Source organism: Dendrobates tinctorius, unplaced genomic scaffold, assembly GCF_039654945.1.
Source record: "Dendrobates tinctorius isolate UK_male_01 unplaced genomic scaffold, ASM3965494v1 ptg000062l, whole genome shotgun sequence".
Lineage (NCBI taxonomy): Eukaryota > Metazoa > Chordata > Amphibia > Anura > Dendrobatidae > Dendrobates > Dendrobates tinctorius.
In genome coordinates, this window is record NW_027361730.1 from 37,588,024 (window position 1) to 37,607,156 (window position 19,133).

A 19,133-nucleotide genomic window follows, 5' to 3' on the forward strand; every position below is an offset into this window, starting at 1 on the left:
GACAGGCGGCCGCCGCAACTAATTTAGGCCCCGGCTTCAGTTCGGGCCTACCGCTGCGTCGCGGCCACGCCCCCCGCCCCTTTCTTCTAAGCGGGCTTCTCTCCCGCTCTTCCCAGGCCCTCCCACCGCCTGTCCTTCACCTGCCCAGCCTGCTATTGGCTAGAGGGCGGTGAATTTTAACCCTGCGAGGTGCTCCGCCCTCCCTCCTCTCCTAAGGCGCGCTTTTTCTCAGGACGGCGCCATTTTCCCAGCCTGTTAGCCGGGCACCAGCTCCTCACTGGACAGCATCTTCTCCAGCTGTTTTTTTTCAGGAGGTCTGTCAGCCGGATTTCGCTCTGACCTGCATCCACTGACAGGTCGCAGAGCATCGCTTCTGGGGACACCGGACCGTGAGTAGCTCTGCACTGCAGACTGACCCTTCTCCGCCCTCTGTCCCCCAACCTTCCGGCATTACCTCAGCTTTTCACTATGTCTAAGTCTGATCGTACCCGCTCTACCGCCCCCCCCTGCACTTTAGTCAAGTACTTTGCATGTTCTTCGTGCAATCGCAAACTTCCCTCAGGCCAGTCCACTCCCCTCTGCCTGGATTGTAGCAATCCAATTCAGCCTGACGCCGTCCAGGAGCCATCTGCGGCCCCAGGTGAGAGTGAGCCCCCCATGCCTGGCTGGGCCTCCTCGCTTTCTCAATCAGTGGCAGACCTCACCAGGGTGTCTCAGTCCCTGGTGGCCGTTCTTGATAAGTTGCCCCTGGACTCTTCAGCAGGGCCAAGCAGGTCCCAAATTGTTCCATCTGAATCAGCCAGCGGTAGTCGCAAAAGACCCAGGCAAGATTCCCAGCCGGAATCCTCTCCTAGTCCCATCTCACCGCATAGCCCTTCTCATCAGTCTCCCTCTCGGGCCTCCTCTCCCGAGTCAGGGGAAGCGCTTTCGGACAGGTCATCTGAGGGGATTTTAGAGCTGGATTCAGACCAGGATGCAAGCATGAAGGTCACAGTGCAGGACCTCATTGCTGCGATCCATCATACCTTCGATATTGCTGACTCCCCTGCGAAATCCTCAGATCAGGAGGTTTCGTTCAGACGGGCAGAAACTCCCTCCAGGGTTTTTCCTTTCCATTCCCAGTTTGGGAAAATTTTTACCAAGGAAAGAGAGGATCCGACCAGACGCTTTCAAAGAGGAAAACGTCTCGGCATACTCTACCCATTTGCTAAGGAGCTCACGGACAACTGGTCGGCCTCTCCCTCAGTCGATCCGCCCGTGTCCAGGCTATCCAATAACACGGTTCTCCCGCTTTCAGGCGTGGCGTCCCTAAAGGATTCTAATGACAGGATTATAGAATCCCTGGCGAAGTCTGCCTTTGAAGCGGCTTCAGCGGCGGTGTGTCCAATCTTTGCTTCATCCTAGACAGCAAAGACCATAGCCACGTGGGCAGACGACCTTCGGCAGGGCATCTTAGATAAGGCGCAACCGGAGCATTTGGCCAATCTCGCCAATCAGATCTCCCAGGCTGGGGACTATCTTCTCTCCGCTTCCTTGGATGCTGCATCCTGTGCAGTTCAGGCGTCAAGCAACGTTATTGCAATTCGACGTACACTTTGGCTAAAGGCATGGCAAGCGGACTTGTCTTCTAAAAAGTCCCTCACTAACCTGCCTTTTCAGGGGGTGCGCCTCTTTGGGTCCCAATTGGACCAGATTATTAAGGACGCCACCGGAGGCACGAGTTCACTCCTCCCTCAGTCCAAGCCTCGCAGACCCCCACTAAGGCGTCAGTTTCGACCCTTTCGGACTTTCCGCCATTTCAATACGGCGGACAACTCCTCCAGCCAACAGAGACCGCAGGCTCGCCAGGAGAGAAGGAAAGTTTCCTTCAGACCCACTCCTTCCTGGCGACCCCACTCCTCCCAGGGCAGACCGTCCAGATCTAGATCTGGACGGTCTACTTCAGCATGACTATCATCGGGCACGCGAAGGGCCTTTCCAATTGGGAGGTCGACTTCTTTCCTTCAGGGACGTTTGGCTGGCCGCCGTGGAGGATACAAGATAGAGTTCGTCTCTCTTCCACGGGATCGTTTCTTCGAATCCCGGCCTCCAAAGGATCCAGCCTTGATCCCGGGGTTCTCTACAGCTATCGCCGCTCTCCTCAGTTCCGGGGTGATTGTGCCCGTTCCCGAATCGGAGCGCTTCACGGGGTTCTACTCGAACCTGTTTGTAGTGCCGAAAAAAGACGGCGCAGTTCGACCCATCTTGGATCTCAAGCTGCTCAACAAGAGGGTCCGCCTTCGCCACTTCCGCATGGAGTCGCTTCGCTCGGTCATCGCCTCCATGGAGGAGCAGGAATTCATGTGCTCAATAGACATCCAAGATGCCTATTTACATGTTCCAATTTTCTCCGGATATCAGAAGTTCCTTCGCTTTGCGATTCGACAGCATCACTACCAGTTTGTCGCACTGCCCTTCGGTCTTGCCACCGCTCCCAGAGTCTTCACGAAGATCATGGCTGCGTTGATGGCTTTGTTGAGAGTCAGAGGCCTCGTTCTTTTCCCGTACCTAGACGATATTCTGATCAAGGCTCCGTCATTCCAACAGGCTCACCAAAGTTTGTCAATCGTCCTGGACACTCTTTCCAATTTCGGGTGGATCGTCAACAGGAAGAAGTCCTGTCTGGTTCCTACCCAACGCCTGGTCTTTCTAGGTCTTCTGTTCGACACTCGTCGGTCAAGGGTCTTTCTCCCACAAGAAAAGATTCTCTCTCTGCAGCAGGAAGTACGATCGCTGCAGACCTCGCGATTCCCATCCCTCCGTACAGCCATGAGGGTCCTGGGAAAGATGGTCGCGGCAATAGAGGCAGTTCCCTTTGCCCAATTTCACGCCAGGCCTCTCCAGCAGGCCATTCTGTCGAAATGGAACAGGTTGCCTCGGTCCCTGGATCGCCCTGTCCATCTTTCTTACCGGATCAAGCGGTCTCTCAACTGGTGGTTGTCGTCACCTCTCATTCTATCGGGTCGATCCTTCCTTCCCATTCACTGGCAGATAGTAACCACAGATGCCAGTCTCCTCGGTTGGGGTGCTGTGTTCCGCAACCACACTGTTCAGGGTCGATGGTCGGATCGGGAATCAGCGCTACCGATCAACGTTCTGGAGATTCGAGCGATCCATCTTGCTCTGGTCCACTGGGAAAGGCTCCTCAAGGGACTGCCGGTACGGATTCAGACAGACAACGCCACAGCGGTGGCATATGTCAACCGCCAAGGGGGAACACTGAGTGTTTCAGCCCTGGCGGAGGTGTCCAAGATTCTTCGTTGGGCGGAGATTTCCGTCCCGACAATCTCCGCGGTTCACATTCCCGGCGTAGACAACTGGGCCGCCGATTTTCTCAGCCGCGAGGGTCTCGCGGCGGGAGAATGGTCCCTACATCCGGAAGTGTTTCATCTGCTCTGCCTTCGGTGGGGAACCCCGGATGTAGACCTCATGGCGTCTCGCCTCAACAGGAAAGTCCCACAATTCGTGTCCAGGTCTCGGGACCCTCTGGCAGTGGGCGCCGACGCCCTGGCCGTTCCTTGGTCCCAGTTCGAACTTCCCTACCTGTTCCCTCCTCTGCCTCTTCTTCCCAAGCTGTTGAAGATCAAGGCAGAAGGACTTCCGGTCATTCTCATCGCCCCGAATTGGCCCAGAAGGTCTTGGTTCGCGGACATTGTCAACCTTCTCGCGGACGCCCCCTGGAGGCTTCCAGACAGAACAGATCTGCTGTCTCAGGGTCCGATTTGCCACCCCAATTCTCGGCCGCTCAATTTAACGGCGTGGCTGTTGAGACCGAGGTTCTGAAACGAGCAGGATTTTCCGACCACGTAATTCAGACCATGATCCGAGCCAGAAAGCCATCATCTTCCAAGATTTACTACCGTACTTGGAAGGCCTATTTCACTTGGTGTGAGACCAATGACGTCGCGCCCATGTCCTTTTCGCTCCCTTCAGTCCTAGCGTTTCTTCAGGCAGGATTGGATGCGGGGCTTGCCCTCAGTTCCCTGAAGGGTCAAGTTTCGGCGCTGTCCATTCTGTTTCAGAAAACGTTGGCTTCCCGTCCTCAGGTTAAGACCTTTCTTCAGGGCGTGGCTCACACGGTCCCGCCGTACCGGGCGCCCGTGGATCCATGGGATCTTAATCTGGTTCTTGAGGTTCTGCAAGGTCCGCCCTTTGAACCCCTCAGGGATATTTCCCTTTCTCTCCTTTCTTGGAAGGTAGCCTTTCTGGTGGCCATCACCTCCGTCCGGCGCGTGTCGGAATTGGCAGCTCTTTCGTGCCGCTCTCCCTTTCTGGTTCTCCACCAGGATAAGGTAGTTCTGCGGCCTCCGCCCTCGTTCCTTCCGAAGGTGGTGTCCTCGTTTCACCTCAACGAGGATATCGTGCTCCCGTCCTTTTGTCCGAATCCAACTCATCCCCGAGAGCGGTCCTTGAACAAGCTGGACCTGGTTAGGGCGGTAAGAGTCTATCTGTCTAGGACGACTTCCTTGCGAAAGACAGAGTCTCTTTTCATTATCCCTGATGGAGCGCGGAAAGGTCACCCGGCGTCAAAAGCCACCATTGCTCGCTGGATCAGATCGGCTATCCTGGAAGCCTACCGTGTTAAGCGTCGCGGAGCCCCTCCGGGTATCAGGGCCCACTCTACTCGAGCAGTGGGTGCCTCCTGGGCGGTGCGCCACAGAGCTTCCGCACTGCAGCTTTGCAAAGCTGCAACATGGTCATCGGTTCACACGTTTGTGAAATTCTACAGAGTCCACACCTACGCTTCGGCGGACGCCAGCCTAGGTAGACGGATTCTGCAGGCCGCGGTGGTGAGTCCGCTGGCCTGATGGAAGTTTGTTTCCCACCCCAGGGACTGCTTTGGGACGTCCCAAGGTCTCTGTGTCCCCCAATAAGGCGAACGAGAAAACAGGATTTTTGGGTTGCTTACCGTAAAATCTGTTTCTCGGAGCCTTCATTGGGGGACACAGCACCCTCCCATGTTTTACAGCTCCTGTTCTTACTTTGGTTGAATGTTTACAGTTGAGTTGTCTATGTTGTCAACCTATTCTGTTCCTTCTCCTACTGCTTTCTCACTAACTGAGGAATTCTCTGCCGGTCGGTGGGGTGTACACTGCGGAGGAGGAGCTATCTTTTTTTGTGCATAGTGTCAGCCTCCTCGTGGCAGCAGCATACACCCAAGGTCTCTGTGTCCCCCAATGAAGGCTCCGAGAAACAGATTTTACGGTAAGCAACCCAAAAATCCTGTTTTTCAGTTGTTTCACACTTTAATTATATAATTCCACATGTGTTAATTCATTGTATTGATGCCTTCAGAATGAATCTACAATTTTCATAGTCATGAAAATAAAGAAAACTCTTTGAATGAGGTGTGTCCAAACTTTGGTCTGTACCGTATACAAGTACATGTATACAGTGTATTACATATTTACAATTTATTACAGTTTTTTGTGTTCTAAAGTTGTATTCCAATAAATAGATATTATGTTCTATCTAAATATCTTGATTATTGGATCATAGAAATGATTAAATGTCTGATGTTCACATTGTACTACAATAAATTTTTCACTTAAATATAAGCAATATATGTCGGAGTCGTGGAGTCTGAGTTGGAGTCGGTGTAAGGGCAATTGAGGAGTCCGAGTCGCAGGTTTGGGTTACCGACTCCACAGCCCTGCTTTTTCCATATTCAAGGAATAACCTTTACCAATATCGCACCGTTTTTTTTCCCTGCAGGTAAAATAAATTTCTATTTACTCACTGGGACAATGAGGTTACTCATTTGTATTCACCTTCTCTCTTAAAGGGAATCTGTCACCAGAAGCTGGTGGCCTATGTAAATGGCCTGTGTCCGGTCCGATGGGCGGTGTTTCTTCTTTGTCCACCCCATCCGTGGCCCCCGCACGTGATCTTTTCAGGTATTAGAGAAGTTCAAATCCTTAGTTCGTGCATGCGCAAAGCAATCTTGCTTTGCCCAACTGCTGGCAAAGCCGAAAATCATTACTGCGCATGCGTCGGTACACTATGTCCCGGAACACAGCGAAATACTTCCGGGACATAGTGTATTGATTTTCGGCTTTGCCCGCAGTTGGGCAAAGCATACTGCGCGTGCGCGAAGCAAGATTGCTTTGCGCACGCGTGAACTATGGAGTTGAACTTCTCTAATACTGGAAAAGATCATGGACGGGGGCCACGGATGGGGTGGAGAAAGAAGAAGAAACACCACCCATCGGACCGGACACAGGCCATTTACATAGGCCCCCAACAGATTCCCTTTAAGGCGTTGTCCAGAGTTAATGAGGGTTGCTGTTCTGTTTTCGCATGCAGGGTCCAATGTACCTGATTGGCTTCTTTTATTTTCTTATAGAAAGGGTTTGGCTATAAGGGCAGCATGTTCCACCGTGTGATCAAAGATTTTATGATTCAGGGAGGCGATTTCACACGAGGAGATGGAACTGGAGGTCAGTAAACAGGAAAAAATGTTTAATACTTTTTTTTTTTAAATAAGGAAGGTATTGCAAGTTGGTTTAAAGTAAGACATACAGTCCAGACTATTTGTGCAGCCCCCTTACAGGTTATTAGTGAGAATCATGCACTTGCACAACTGCCACGTTCAGTATTTGTTCCACTTCTGGTTTTGGCTTACAAATACAGAGGTGAAAAACTGATCAACCAGAGGAAAAGTATAATAGAAACCCGTCACACTTCTGTATTTATCACCCACTCCTGGTTTTGGCTTACAAATACTGATGGAAAATACTGACCAAATACTGAATGTGGCCTTAATACCTTTTCTGCTAGACATTTTTGACTTCTGGAAATATGGCACAAATGTTCATGGTGGGAAACTCTGCTAAGAAGTAGTGGACAGCTGATGGTGTAATAAGTGCAATCCTACAACTCGACGCACTTGTGGACTGAACTGCTATTACACAAACCAAACTTTGAAACCTGTCACATTTGTCTTGTTACTGGATTAAAAAAAAAAAAGAAAAGTCAGCACTTTGTGATTCATACAAAAAAAAAAGTGATTCATACAAAAAAAAAGATTACTTTAAATGTAACATCACTGGATTTTACATTAAAAGTTTGGAAAGCCAGTGTATGTGTATTATCTTGATATCCGTTTGGTACATCAGACCAAGCCCAGCAGACAGTGGTCACTTCCAAGTGTACACAAGGATTCACCGGGATTTTGGGGCAGTTTTATGTTTACTGTGAAACGTGATCTAGAAAATATCGGAAATTGGACTTGTAGTCTTTAGGTACTTTACTAAAGTAGTAAATGTCAGTCGGTTATTTGATATTTGAGATGCCACATCCAACCTGTAAACGTGTGTGCTTTGGAAGAGATAACTAGAACTTTCATCTTCTAATACAGGAAAAAGCATTTATGGAGATAGATTCCCCGATGAAAACTTCAAGCTAAAACACTACGGTCCATTGTGGGTGAGCATGGCCAATGCTGGAAAGGACACAAATGGTTCCCAGTTTTTCATCACTACCGTTAAAACTACTTGGTTAGATGGAAGACATGTGGTATTTGGCAAAGTTCTGGAAGGAGCGGTAAGATGTTGATTAAATACAGTTACATTTCTGAACAAATTAGTTAATGTGTGAGGATACTTGGCGATATTTGGAACAATGTTTAGAATTCAGTTACTACACATTATTCTTTTAATTGTGGGAGGTAACCCAAAAAATGCGCAAAGCTCCTCCGATGCATTCTAAATAAAAAGTTAAAATTCAACTGTTTTATAACTAAAAAAACACAATTGCCTGCTGATTAAGGAGAGATTTTTCCAGTGGTCCTACTCAGCAGCCACTGTCATCACATGCCATTGGCTCAGCCATGATAGAAGACTGCTGGAGAGTCTACAGTGGATATTCAAGTATATTTCCCTTGCTCGATATTTGTATAGTCCGAGCGCTGTGGAGTGTGTTGGAGTTATATATCCAACAAGAATTTAACCCCTTTCTGATGTTGGTCGTAATAGTACATCCACGCCGGAATCCCTCCCTTTGATGTGGGCTCGGGCGCTGAGCCCACATGTTACCCGGCCCATGTCAGCTGTGCCTGTGACTGTTAACCCGTTAAACTCTGACAGCGGCATTTAACTCAAGCTTCCGGCAAGCGTGCTGGAAACCCGCCCATCGATGACCCAATCACGTGATGGTGGGTCACCGATGGGTTGGCATGACAACCAGGTCGTCTCCAGCAGTCCTCTATGGTAGTCACTGCCGGATTGCTATGAGCAACGCCCGGTGGTCGGTATCCATAGAAAGTGAGCATTTCTGCTACATACAGGCTATCTGATCATCGCCCGTGTGTAGCAGATACAATCAAACAACGGCAGCTCTACCAGTCTCCCATGGAGACTACTAAAGCATGCAAATAGTTAAAAAAAAAAAAAAATAGAATTCAAATTCGCCCTGGACCCCATTCAGAATAAAACAATAAAAAAATTAAACATACACATATTTGGTATTGCCAAATTGCCTGGTTTTTTTTTTTTTGACTAAAGTTTGGATATTTTTTTTCTTTTCAATTTCACCGCACTTGAAATTTTGTTCCCTTTTTCCAGTACATGATATGTTAAAACCAATGGTGGTGTTCAAAAGTGAAACTTGTCCCTCAAAAAAAAACAAGCCCTCACATGGCCATATTGACCAAAAAATAATAACGTTATGGCTGTGGGAAGAAGGGGAGCCAGAAATGAAAATGCAAAATAGCGCAGGGGTTAAGTAAAGAAAATACAAACTAGATCTTTTCTTAATGGTGGTGTTCCAGTAGCACTACACCTATCCGTATAACCTAGCGTGGGACCCTCTACTATCAGTTGTAGTGTACTCGCCATGACTTTTATTCTTCATAGTCTCTGTTAGTTTTCATAGCAGTTATGTAACATGTGGAAGTTGCAGGAGATGTATTATTGTAATTCACTAAGCTGACACCATTAAATACTACATTCCTTTTGTGAGCTTTTGTACGATCTTGTCTTATTTCAGGATGTGGTAAGGAAGATCGAAGCAACCAAAACAGATTCACGAGACAAACCTCTTAAAGATGTGGTTATTGCAAACTCTGGCAAGATTGATGTGGAAAAGCCATTTGGAATTGCTAAAGAGTAAACTTATTGCAGTGCCAACTATACCAGAAATTGCTCTTCCATCACTGGATCAATTGGAGTTTGAGGATATGTTTAACCAGTTGCCTTTATTCTGTGATGGGCAGAAAGCTCTTTGCCATCTATACAGGGACGTCTGTGTAGCTCAGAACTGATCTATAAGTGACCAAAACAATATGCTGCCCAACATTGTTGGAGCTCCCAGTATACTGACTTACACATTCCACCCACCTCGTGTTTAATGTGTCTACATTGGGTTGGGGAAAAAAAACATAAGAAATGTGTACAATTCCTTGAAATAAACTGGTTTCTACAAAAACTATTGGTTATGATTAATATTGCTATGCTGTCTTGGCTCAGTGGTGAAGAGCCCTAATGGAAAACTAATCTTTTCCACTGCACACTGATGGGAAAAGTCTGCAGATATTTCCCAGATCAGTCAACAACAGGGCTGTGGAGCCGGAGCCCATTTTGGTGGAGTCTGAGTCATGGAAATTGAGGCGTATGAGTCAGAGGTTTGGCTTACCAACTCCACAGCCCTGGTCACCAATTGTCAAACCAACGCAATTAGATTGTAGCAGTTGACAAATTGAAACTGCCCATTGACATTCCATTTCTTGAGAATTGCTGATATTTTAATAGGTATGGGTGCTTGCTTGACAAACACTTGAAGCTTCATTTTGTATTAGTTGGAAATGTTTTTTTTGTAGTATATATAGAGAGAGAGCGCTCTCTGAGTGTAGAGCCCCATCCACTCTGCATAGCCACATTCACTATAATATCCCACATCATCTCATCAGCCAGAGCTACCGGACTACTACCCCTAATATCCCACATCATCTCGTCAGTCTGGGGTCAGAACTAGAGTGCTGAGTGGAACGGTCCTAACTTCCATACCGGGGATCCCTTTAAGAGAGGCCTGGGGTCAGTACCAAAGCGCAGAGTGGATTTGCCCTCACTTCCATACCGGGGATCTCTATAAGAGAGCCTGGGATCAGAACCAGAGCGCTGAGTAGATTTGCCCTTGCTTGCATACCAATGATCCCTTTAAGAGACCCTGGGGTGTCTCTCCCCTTTTCCAGAGTTCTGTTCCTTTAAATTTCATACACTGGCTGTTGCAACGGATCCGTCCAAAAACCGGATCCGGTGCATCAGTTTTTTGCAAATCTGCAACGGATCCGTTTTTTCACACTTTGACGGTTTGGTATGGAGGATGTGAGATGGGTATATGGGCACGGGAGGGGGGATTAATTTCTGTCATGTGCTCGCTGCTCCTTTCTGGGGGGCAGACAATGGCTGGGAGCTTATGTTCCCAGGGATGCTAGATTTCTCCCACCATGTCAGTATCTGCTGAGGTGTTGTCAAGTGGGAAAACTTGCTCATAGCAACCAATCACAGCTCAGCTTCTTTTGAACAGCTCTGGTGAAATGAAAGATGCTTTGTGATTGGTTGGTGATACATACATTCAGTTTTATATGTATATATAGATTAGCCCCAAACTTGCAAGTACTTCTATAGTTCATAGACAAGTGTCAAGGGAAGATAAAGTGTAAACATCTAGTAATTGGTCCACAAAAAATATCTATTCAAATCCACATTACAAAGTACATAAGTGTCAGTTTCACATTTTGGCCATAAAAAAAATCTGAACAGAAAATTTGTGCTTTACTATAGTGTTAGGATTTCTGATACACAATCTGTGTAATCCATAGGCCACAGTGCAGCGGTCATGGTGCACTAGGATCCCAGATGTCCATACGCTGCACTTTATAGGTTCTCCACGTGATGGTGTCCTAGTGTCTTCTGGAGAAGCCATGTTTGCTGTAAATTGCTTTGCTTTCTGAAAAATGCCACGTTTCATTGCATCATGTCTTTACAATATGGTGCTTCATTCATGCGTAATTCATTAGTCATCTCTCCAGTGTCTGAAGATAATTACCGTAATTGACATTGGCTTTCTGAAAACAGAAAATATCCTGAAACTAAATCCAATCCACCAAGGTCACAAACACTCTGAAGACTTTCTACTGTTTGTACAACATGGTGCCGAGAATGGTTTCCACCTCTTAGTACCATAATTAATAATCTGCTTCTCCATTGCTACAGGTCACGGTACCAGAGAGGGAGTAACATCCAGCTTTGCAGGTTCTGGTCTGAACATGATGTGCTTTCAATCCCTAAAATACTGAAGCCATATTTCTCAATAGGAGTATTATCCACTTATGTTGCAGACAGAAAAAGTAAGCATTACAGGTCCAAATGGAATGATGGTCTTATCGGTTTGCTGACCTGGTCATGGAACAGGGTGGCTTGTAGATAACTTTTGCTTGGCTACAGGAGGCTTCTTGTGAGTCTGCTGGTAAAGTCCTTGAATTACTCCTTGTAACACGACATCCTCAAGCATATCTAACATGAAAACAAATATACGGTATGTTACAATATGCCTTTCTGCTGGCAGTATACAAGACTGTCCACGCTAAGATTGCTGAGTGCTAATGAGCTAGGACTTCTATACTCGTTTTCAGATGTTTAACAATGGACCCTAGTGCTTTTTACGGGCTGCCAGGGTTCGGTTTTTTTTTTTAATGAATAATGTAGTAGTTCATGGAATATTGATAAGTGTATTTTTCTTATAGTAAAAAATTAGACTGAATTTCTTAAGACAGATGAATAGAGAAATACAGTGGCTATAGAAAAAAATGACATACCCCTGATCAAATACCACATTGTCATGTAAAAAAAAAAAAAAAAAATTACCAAGACTCCTCACTTCAGAACCTTCTTTCCTCCCTTAATATCACTTATGATGTCAGATCCACTTGAGAAACAATGCAATTTTAGTGGAAAAATAAAATAACGTGGCATAAATACCACACACTATTAAATGATACTTGAACAAAATACTAGTTTGACGTAGGCTGGGATCACACATGCAAGAAAGACAGCCGAGTCTTGCATGTTAATACCCGGGAGCAGAACGTTCAGCTGCATGTATTTCTATGTGGCCGCACACTCCGCTCCTGAGTGTCGGCGGCAGTGCCAGGTATTAACATGCGAGACTCGGCCGTGTCTCTCGCATGTGTGATCGCAGCCTTAGGCCTCATACTCACTGGCGATAAAATCGGACGACTGCAATCCGACTTTTAATCGGATTGCACTCTGACCAATGTTAGTGAATGGGTGACATCTCACTTGCGATTTTTTTTCTCAGCCAAAATCGGTCTGAGAAAAAAGTCGCAGCATGCTGCGATTTGCAGCGATTTTCTCCAATAGAAGTCAATGGGTGCGATTAAAAAAACGGACCATCCGTTTTCCATCCGTTTTTAACGGATACATCACCAATCTGTGGTATAGAACACTGTAAATGGTCCTGTAAATGACTTTAGAAAAGTTGCTGGGAAAAAAAAAAACAGATGGAAAAATAAAAAAAAAACGCATGACACTGGCATAACACTCCACCCTTTTTTTCCAGTCCAGAAATCGGACCGTTTTTTTAAACGCCAATGGGTATGAGGCCTTAGACTCCAACCCAGAATGCATGAATGCTGTCATCAGCATGGCACATCTACAAGTGGCAATCTTTGGCCACTCTTCAGCAATTTATTCAGGTCTGGGCTCTGGCCAGGCTACGCCACACGCTGATCTTCTGGCAAAGCCATTCTTTTTTTGAATCAGATCTTTTTTATTAAACATTCAGGAATCAATACAGAAAGAATATGACATCTTATATAGCTAGTAAAATTTACATTGAGAGCAAATATTATTTAAAGGGTAAAACTCTTCCTGTGTAAGAATAAATAAAAAGAAGAAATCTCAAAACACAGATATTTGCATAAAATTGAGCCTATAAACAACATGGCTCCACAAATAAACAAAAATCAAAATTATACATCAGTGCCTCATTTCAGCGGGAAAACCATCCCCGCCAGCCGCGCCACTCCGCATCATATTTCGCCCCCGCCCCCCACGGATATCAGGTCCAATCCACCCCAGCGGCAAAGCCATTCTTCTTTTGATTTGGAGGTATGCTTGGGGCCATGGTTGTGGTGAAATCCATCTTTAGCTTTTTGCAATAGGAGAAAGGGATATACAGAGAATTCTGCTATGCTGCTGGTCAAGAAGATTTCTGATGAGAGAAGATGGTATTGAATAAAGAGCAATTTTATTAATCTACGAGTTTCAGATTTGAACAAACTCCATCACGAAAAAAAGTTTGCATTTGATTGCGGTTTTTTCCATCATGGAGGAGTTTTGTTCAACTCCGAAATCCATAGATTAAAGAAAAATGCTTTGTTAGATACCAAAATCTCCATTGGAAATCTTGCCCAGCAGCGTTGCAGAATTATCTGTATAGCCCTTCCCATTGTGTTTACTGCTGGTTTTATTCCAGCATACGGAGCAGGCGCCGCTGACAACCCGGCCAGGGGAGCCATGCCATACTATCTACAATGTTTGTTGCCCTGCTGTGCACTTTGTGTTACTTTTTACTTTAGTATGTCTCTGTCTAAATAGGAACTTCATTATTATTTTTTTTTTTTTGCTTTGTTTGTGGGTATAAGCCGGAAGATCATTCTGATTACTAATATTGGAAGGCTTTACAGAGGTTGGGTGGGCCAAATATTCTCAGTTTTAATAATTTTAATTTCTCAGTTAGTAAAATTTACAAAATAGAGGTATTTTTATGCATTTTCTATGTTTGATGTACTTAAGGCTACTTTCACATTTGCGTCTTTGCGCGCATCGTGCACAAGTAAATCGCATGCAAAAACGCACATGCGTTCTCTAGGTGTCACATTTCACAGGAGGAAAATCCTTGAAACAGACTCCACCAAACTTTCTTTGTGTAGGGGGGTGGTTTAAACCAGTGTTTACTCTTAAAACGCATGCGTACGCATGTCCATGCGCACGCCTGCGTTCCCATAGACTAATGCGTTGTTTAGACGAATTCCGTGTGCAAGCGTGGTTTTTTTTTTTGTTTTTTTTTTTTACGCCTTTGGGTGGACCCAAAAATGCAACACGTTGCGTCCTGCGCGACTAGACGCACACCTGAAAAACTCATGCACACAAACGCAGACGAACGCATGCAAACACAAGACCATGCGTACGCCATGTTAAACATAGGTACGCATGCGCACGGACTCTGCGCAAAAACACGCTAATGTGAAAGTTGCCTTAGGGACACTAAAGACAGGCAGTAAAATAAAAGATGCCCTTTATTGTTCATTGGAAAATGTGCATTTGCTTTATACAGGAAGGAAAGGGTCTATATACCAAATGAATGAACAAATTTTAACCCAACTGCTTTATTAATCGTACACTTCTTACCTGTATCGGGAGGAAAAATGTACAGATCCTTGTAAAATCCTACTACTGCCTTGTGTGCTAATTGTGAACTGCAAAGGAAGTCAGGATAAGTGTCAGTATTTTGTCAATTTCCGTTATGACTGGGTACAGAGATTGCAGCTGTGGTATAGTTCCTTTCTAATTTTCTCGTGTCTTTTTTAAAGGGAATCTGGCCCAAGGTTTTTGCCATCTCATCTGAGAGCAGTATAATTAGGAGGTAGAGACCCTGATTCTAGTGGTGTAATTCCCAGGCTGCTTGCTGTAGTTTTGATAAAATCAGTTTTATCAGCAGAAGACTATCCCTAGAGGACTAATAAACCTGCTGCCAGGTATTTCTCCATATTCATGAGCTGTGTATAATAGCACCCCCACCACTGATGGCCTGTACATGGTGTACACAGAAAACAGCTGGCAATCAGTGCTGTGTGTTTCTGCTCCAGAAAATAGAATTAGACTTACTGGTAATTCTGTTTCTAGGAACCTTCCACAACAGCCACCTTGGAGGTTGTCTTCCCGCCCTAATGGGGGACAGGAACACAAAGGTTAAATAACCCTCCCCTTCCTGCTACCTCAGTGTTTTTTCTGACATACTAGCATGAATAGTTACCGCCAGTAGAGCAGGAATCATCAGGCAAACATATCATATAGGGAGGGAAATTAGTGCTGTCGTGGAATGTTCCTAGAAACCGAATTACCGGTAAGTCTAATTCTATTTTCTCTAGTCACCTTCCACGACAGCCACCTTGGAGTCATGCCAACGTTAATTTTTCTAGGAAGGGACTACAGCTTGCAAGACGTGTCTGCCGAACGTCAGATCCCTATTGAAATCCAGTCTATAGTGTCTAGTAAAGGTGTGCACAGAGGACCAGGTGGCAGCTCTGCATATCTGCTCTGAAGACGTATTTCCCCTCGCTGCCCAGGACGTAGCGACCGATCGAGTGGAGTGGGCTGTTAACGACTCAGGAGGAGAGAGATGTCTTGAGGAATATGCCAGGGGGATGGACTGCTTGATCCAGCCCGCTATCGTGTTCTTTGCCGCTTTCTTCCCTTTGTTTCTTCCTGAATACTGGAGGAACAGGTTCTGATCGATTCTCCAATCCCTGGTTGCCTCGAGGTAGCGGAGAACTACCCTGCGAACGTCCAGGGTATGAAACCTTCCCTCCTTCGGATTAGAAGGATTTGGGCAAAATGAGGGCAACACGATATCCTGGCTTCTATGAAAGTCTGACACCACCTTGGGCAAAAAGGAGGGGTCTAGACATACTATACTGTCTGAATTGAGTAGGAGGTAAGGTTCCTGTACTGATAGGGCCTCTAGCTCCCCCACCCGTCTAGCCGATGTGATTGCCATCAGAAACACTGTTTTGAGTGTAAGAATCTTTAATGAGATTTCTGACAGGGGCTCAAACGGGGCCTGTGTCAGGCTGTTAAGTACTAAATTAAGATCCCAGGGGGAACCTGATTAGGGAGTGAAGGGTGAATCCTGCCTGTCGTTACCATGAATCGCTTGACCCAGCGATGTCTGGCTAGGTCTTGGTAAAAAAAAAAAAGCTAAGGGCAGATACCTGTACTTTCAACGTACTTGGAGTAAGCCCTAGATCTAACCCTTTCTGCAGGAAGTCTAGTATTTGGGCAATATTTGGATGGGAGGGGTCAGGGGCCCTAGGAGCAAAATTTTTTCCATATTTTGCCATAAATTGCATTCGTCACCGGCTTTCTACTTTTTTGAAGGGTCCGAATTACCTCATCCGACAACCCTTTAGCCTTCAGAATATTGGCTTCAATAACCAAGCTGCTAGACGTAGCCTGGTCGGGTTCAGGTGTAGTAAGGGACGCTGAAACAGGAGGTCGGTCCTTTGGGGTAGAAGCAAGGAACCTTCATGTCCAACAGAGCGCTGTACCAGCTCCGCCCTGGCCACATGGGAGCCACTAGGATCATTGTGACTCCGTCTGCTCTTTTCTTTTGTAATGTTCTTGCCAGCATCAGGATTGGGGGAAAAAGCGTAGGCCAGTCTGAAGACCCATGGATGGGCAAATGCATCCGTCCCCTGGGCTCCGTACGTGGGACTGAGGGAGAAATAAGTCGCTGCTTTTGTATTCTGCCCATTCGCGAACAGGTCGACTTCTGGGTCTCCCCATCTTGAGGCTAGGGTCTGGAAGACCTCCTGGTTCAGACACCGTTCTCCTGGATGGACGTCCTTCCTGCTCAAGAAGTCTGCTTTGATGTTTTCCGACCCCTTCAGGTGTACTGCTGAACTGGATAAATGGTGCTTCTCTGCCCAGAGGAAGATTCTTGTTGCTACCTTCTTTAGACTGGCGTACTTTGTGCCCCCTTGGTGTCTGAGATACACCGTGGTCACGTTGTCAGAGCATATCCGAACATGATGGTTCTTGACCAGGGCTGATGCGGCTTTCAGTGACTCTTTCACCGCCGTCAACTCCCTTAGGTTCGAAGATCCGGATCTTATGTTCTGGGGCCACTGCCCCTGAAAGTATGAATCCTCGACCCCAGCCTGGCATCAGTACATAGTACTTTTAGAGGAAGTTGATCCCAACTTACTCCTCGTCTCAGGTTTCGGTAACTCAGCCACCACCAAAGAGCCGCTTTTAGGCCGGTTTCACATTAGCGCTTTTTAAGCGCACGCACGGCCGGGGGTAGCTCTGCCCCCAAGCCGGCTCTCTGCCCGGCGTGCCCGCCCTTTGCTTGTAGCGCCGCCTCCTAGCGGACAGCGGCGCCTGCGATCGGCGCACCCTATCTTTAGCATAGGGTGCGCAGATCGTGCGCAGGCCGTGCGCTAGTTGCGCTTTGACCTGCGCTGCGCACTTTTGACGGTGCGCCGTGCGCGCCAAAATCCGAAAAGTTCGATTTTGGCGCGCACGGCGCACTGTCAAAAGTGCGCAGCGCAGGTCAAAGCGCAACTAGCGCACGATCTGCGCACCCTATGCTAAAGATAGGGTGCGCCGATCGCAGGCGCCGCTGTCCGCTAGGAGGCGGTGCTACAAGCAAGGGGCGGGCACGCCGGGCAGAGAGCCGGTTCGGGGGCGGAGCTACCCCCGGCCGTGCGTGCGCTTAAAAAGCGCTAATGTGAAACCGGCCTTACATGTCCTGGAAGCAGAACCTTTTTTGATAGGTTGTTTGGATACTTCCTCGCGTTCATCAGGACATATGATTGGAGGACTCGTGTATGAGCTTGTGCCCAGGATACCGCCTGAATGCACGCCGTCAGGGAACCCAGGATGGATATGGCGTCCCTCAACGTTGGCGCCCTTTGGTCTCTGAACCTGATTATTTTTTGCCAAAGGTCTTTTTGCCGATCTTCGGGGAGAAAGGAGGTTCTTTTCTCCGAATCCAAGAATTTCCTCCTCGGGGAAGGATAGAGGGCCGACTTCTGGAGATTCGGTATCCACCCTAGGCCTTCGAGTATCTGTAGGGTTCTTGATACGTCCTGGTTCAGCCGGGTTACCGATGGTGCGACGATCAGCAGATCGTCTAGATACGGCACAATGCATATCCCCTGAAGCCAGATAGAGATGACTGCTTCCCTCATGATCTTCGTGAATACCCTTGGTGCTGGGGATACCCCAAACAGCAGGGCATTGAACTGGAGGTGGCAGATTCCTCGGTCGTGGGAGACCGCGAACCTCAGAAACTTCCGGTGATCTGGATGAATGGGAACGTGGTAATACGCGTCCCTTAGATCTATCGTAGCCATTTGCCAGTTTTGCCCAATGAGCGGGATCGCTGACTTCACCGATTCCATCTTGAACCTTCGGTACTTGATGAAGTGGTTCAGGAGCTTTAGGTTTATTATGAGCCTGTGTTTTCCTGAGGGTTTTTTTTATCAGGAACAGGCGAGAATAATGTCCCCTGCCCTCCTCTTGCGGAGGTACATATGAGACCACTTCTTCCCGTAGGAGTTCTTCTATCTGATGTAACAATATTTTCTGCAGACTTGGGGACTGTGCCGGGGTAATTCTTAGGGCGTTTGGGGGGGGGGGGGTCTCAAACTCCAGCTTCGACCCATATTGTATAGTGTGCAGGACCCACTGGTTCGAGGTCGTGGCCTGCCATTGGGTGAGAAACTGTGTGAGTCGACCCCCTACCTGGGAGTCACTGCTTCTCCGGGGGCTGCTGCTGTTGGGGCACAAGGATGTTTCTACCTTTACCCCCTTTCGGGTAGCTCCATCGACCAGTCTTGCCCTTTCCCCTGAATGGCCTTTGGGAGGTCTGCTCTCTTGAGGGACGAAAAAAAACGCCTTTTGGTGGATTTCTGTTCTGGCAGTGATTTATTCTTGTCTGAGGCCATCTAGGTCCGGCCCAAACACGTGGTGTCCCTGGAAGGGGATAGCACACAGTTTCGTCTTGGAGGTGATATCACCCCCCATGACTTCAGCCACAAGGCTCTCCTGGCCGAGTTTGAAAGGACAAGGGACCTTGCTGCCACCCGTACCGTTTCTCCTGAGGCATCAGCCAAATACCCTGTTGCCTTCTGAAGGATTGATAGGGAGTCTAGGATTTCCTCTCTTGGAGTGCCCCCTGATAGGTGGTCTTCCAAGATGCATAGCCAGAAAAACAAAGATCTGGCCACGCAGGTGGATGCAATATTTGCTTTCAGCAGGTTCGTAGAGGCCTCCCAGGACTTT

At 47.2% G+C, this 19,133-nt stretch overlaps 2 protein-coding genes across 4 annotated transcripts in view; one reads left to right on the top strand and one right to left on the bottom strand.

Moving 5' to 3' along the window:
• PPIB (peptidylprolyl isomerase B) overlaps nt 1-9,465 on the top strand; it is a 28,155-nt gene extending 18,690 nt beyond the window's left edge. For both annotated transcript variants that reach the window (XM_073579553.1, XM_073579552.1), the window contains 3 exons: nt 6,386-6,479; nt 7,400-7,584; nt 9,028-9,465. In XM_073579553.1, the coding sequence (XP_073435654.1) occupies nt 6,386-6,479; nt 7,400-7,584; nt 9,028-9,150 (402 nt within the window). In that variant the 3' untranslated portion in view covers nt 9,151-9,465. The remainder of the gene's footprint in view (nt 1-6,385; nt 6,480-7,399; nt 7,585-9,027) is intronic.
• Nucleotides 9,466-10,707: 1,242 nt separating this feature from the next.
• SNX22 (sorting nexin 22) overlaps nt 10,708-19,133 on the bottom strand; it is a 49,967-nt gene continuing 41,541 nt past the window's right edge. Inside the window, exons 6-8 of one of the 2 annotated variants that reach the window (XM_073579555.1) lie at nt 14,472-14,539; nt 11,436-11,552; nt 10,708-11,331 (exon numbers count right to left, since the gene is read on the bottom strand). In XM_073579555.1, the coding sequence (XP_073435656.1) occupies nt 11,440-11,552; nt 14,472-14,539 (181 nt within the window). In that variant the 3' untranslated portion in view covers nt 10,708-11,331; nt 11,436-11,439. Of the gene's footprint in view, nt 11,553-14,471; nt 14,540-19,133 lie in introns of both variants that reach the window. The other variant, XM_073579554.1, reaches the window with a different exon arrangement.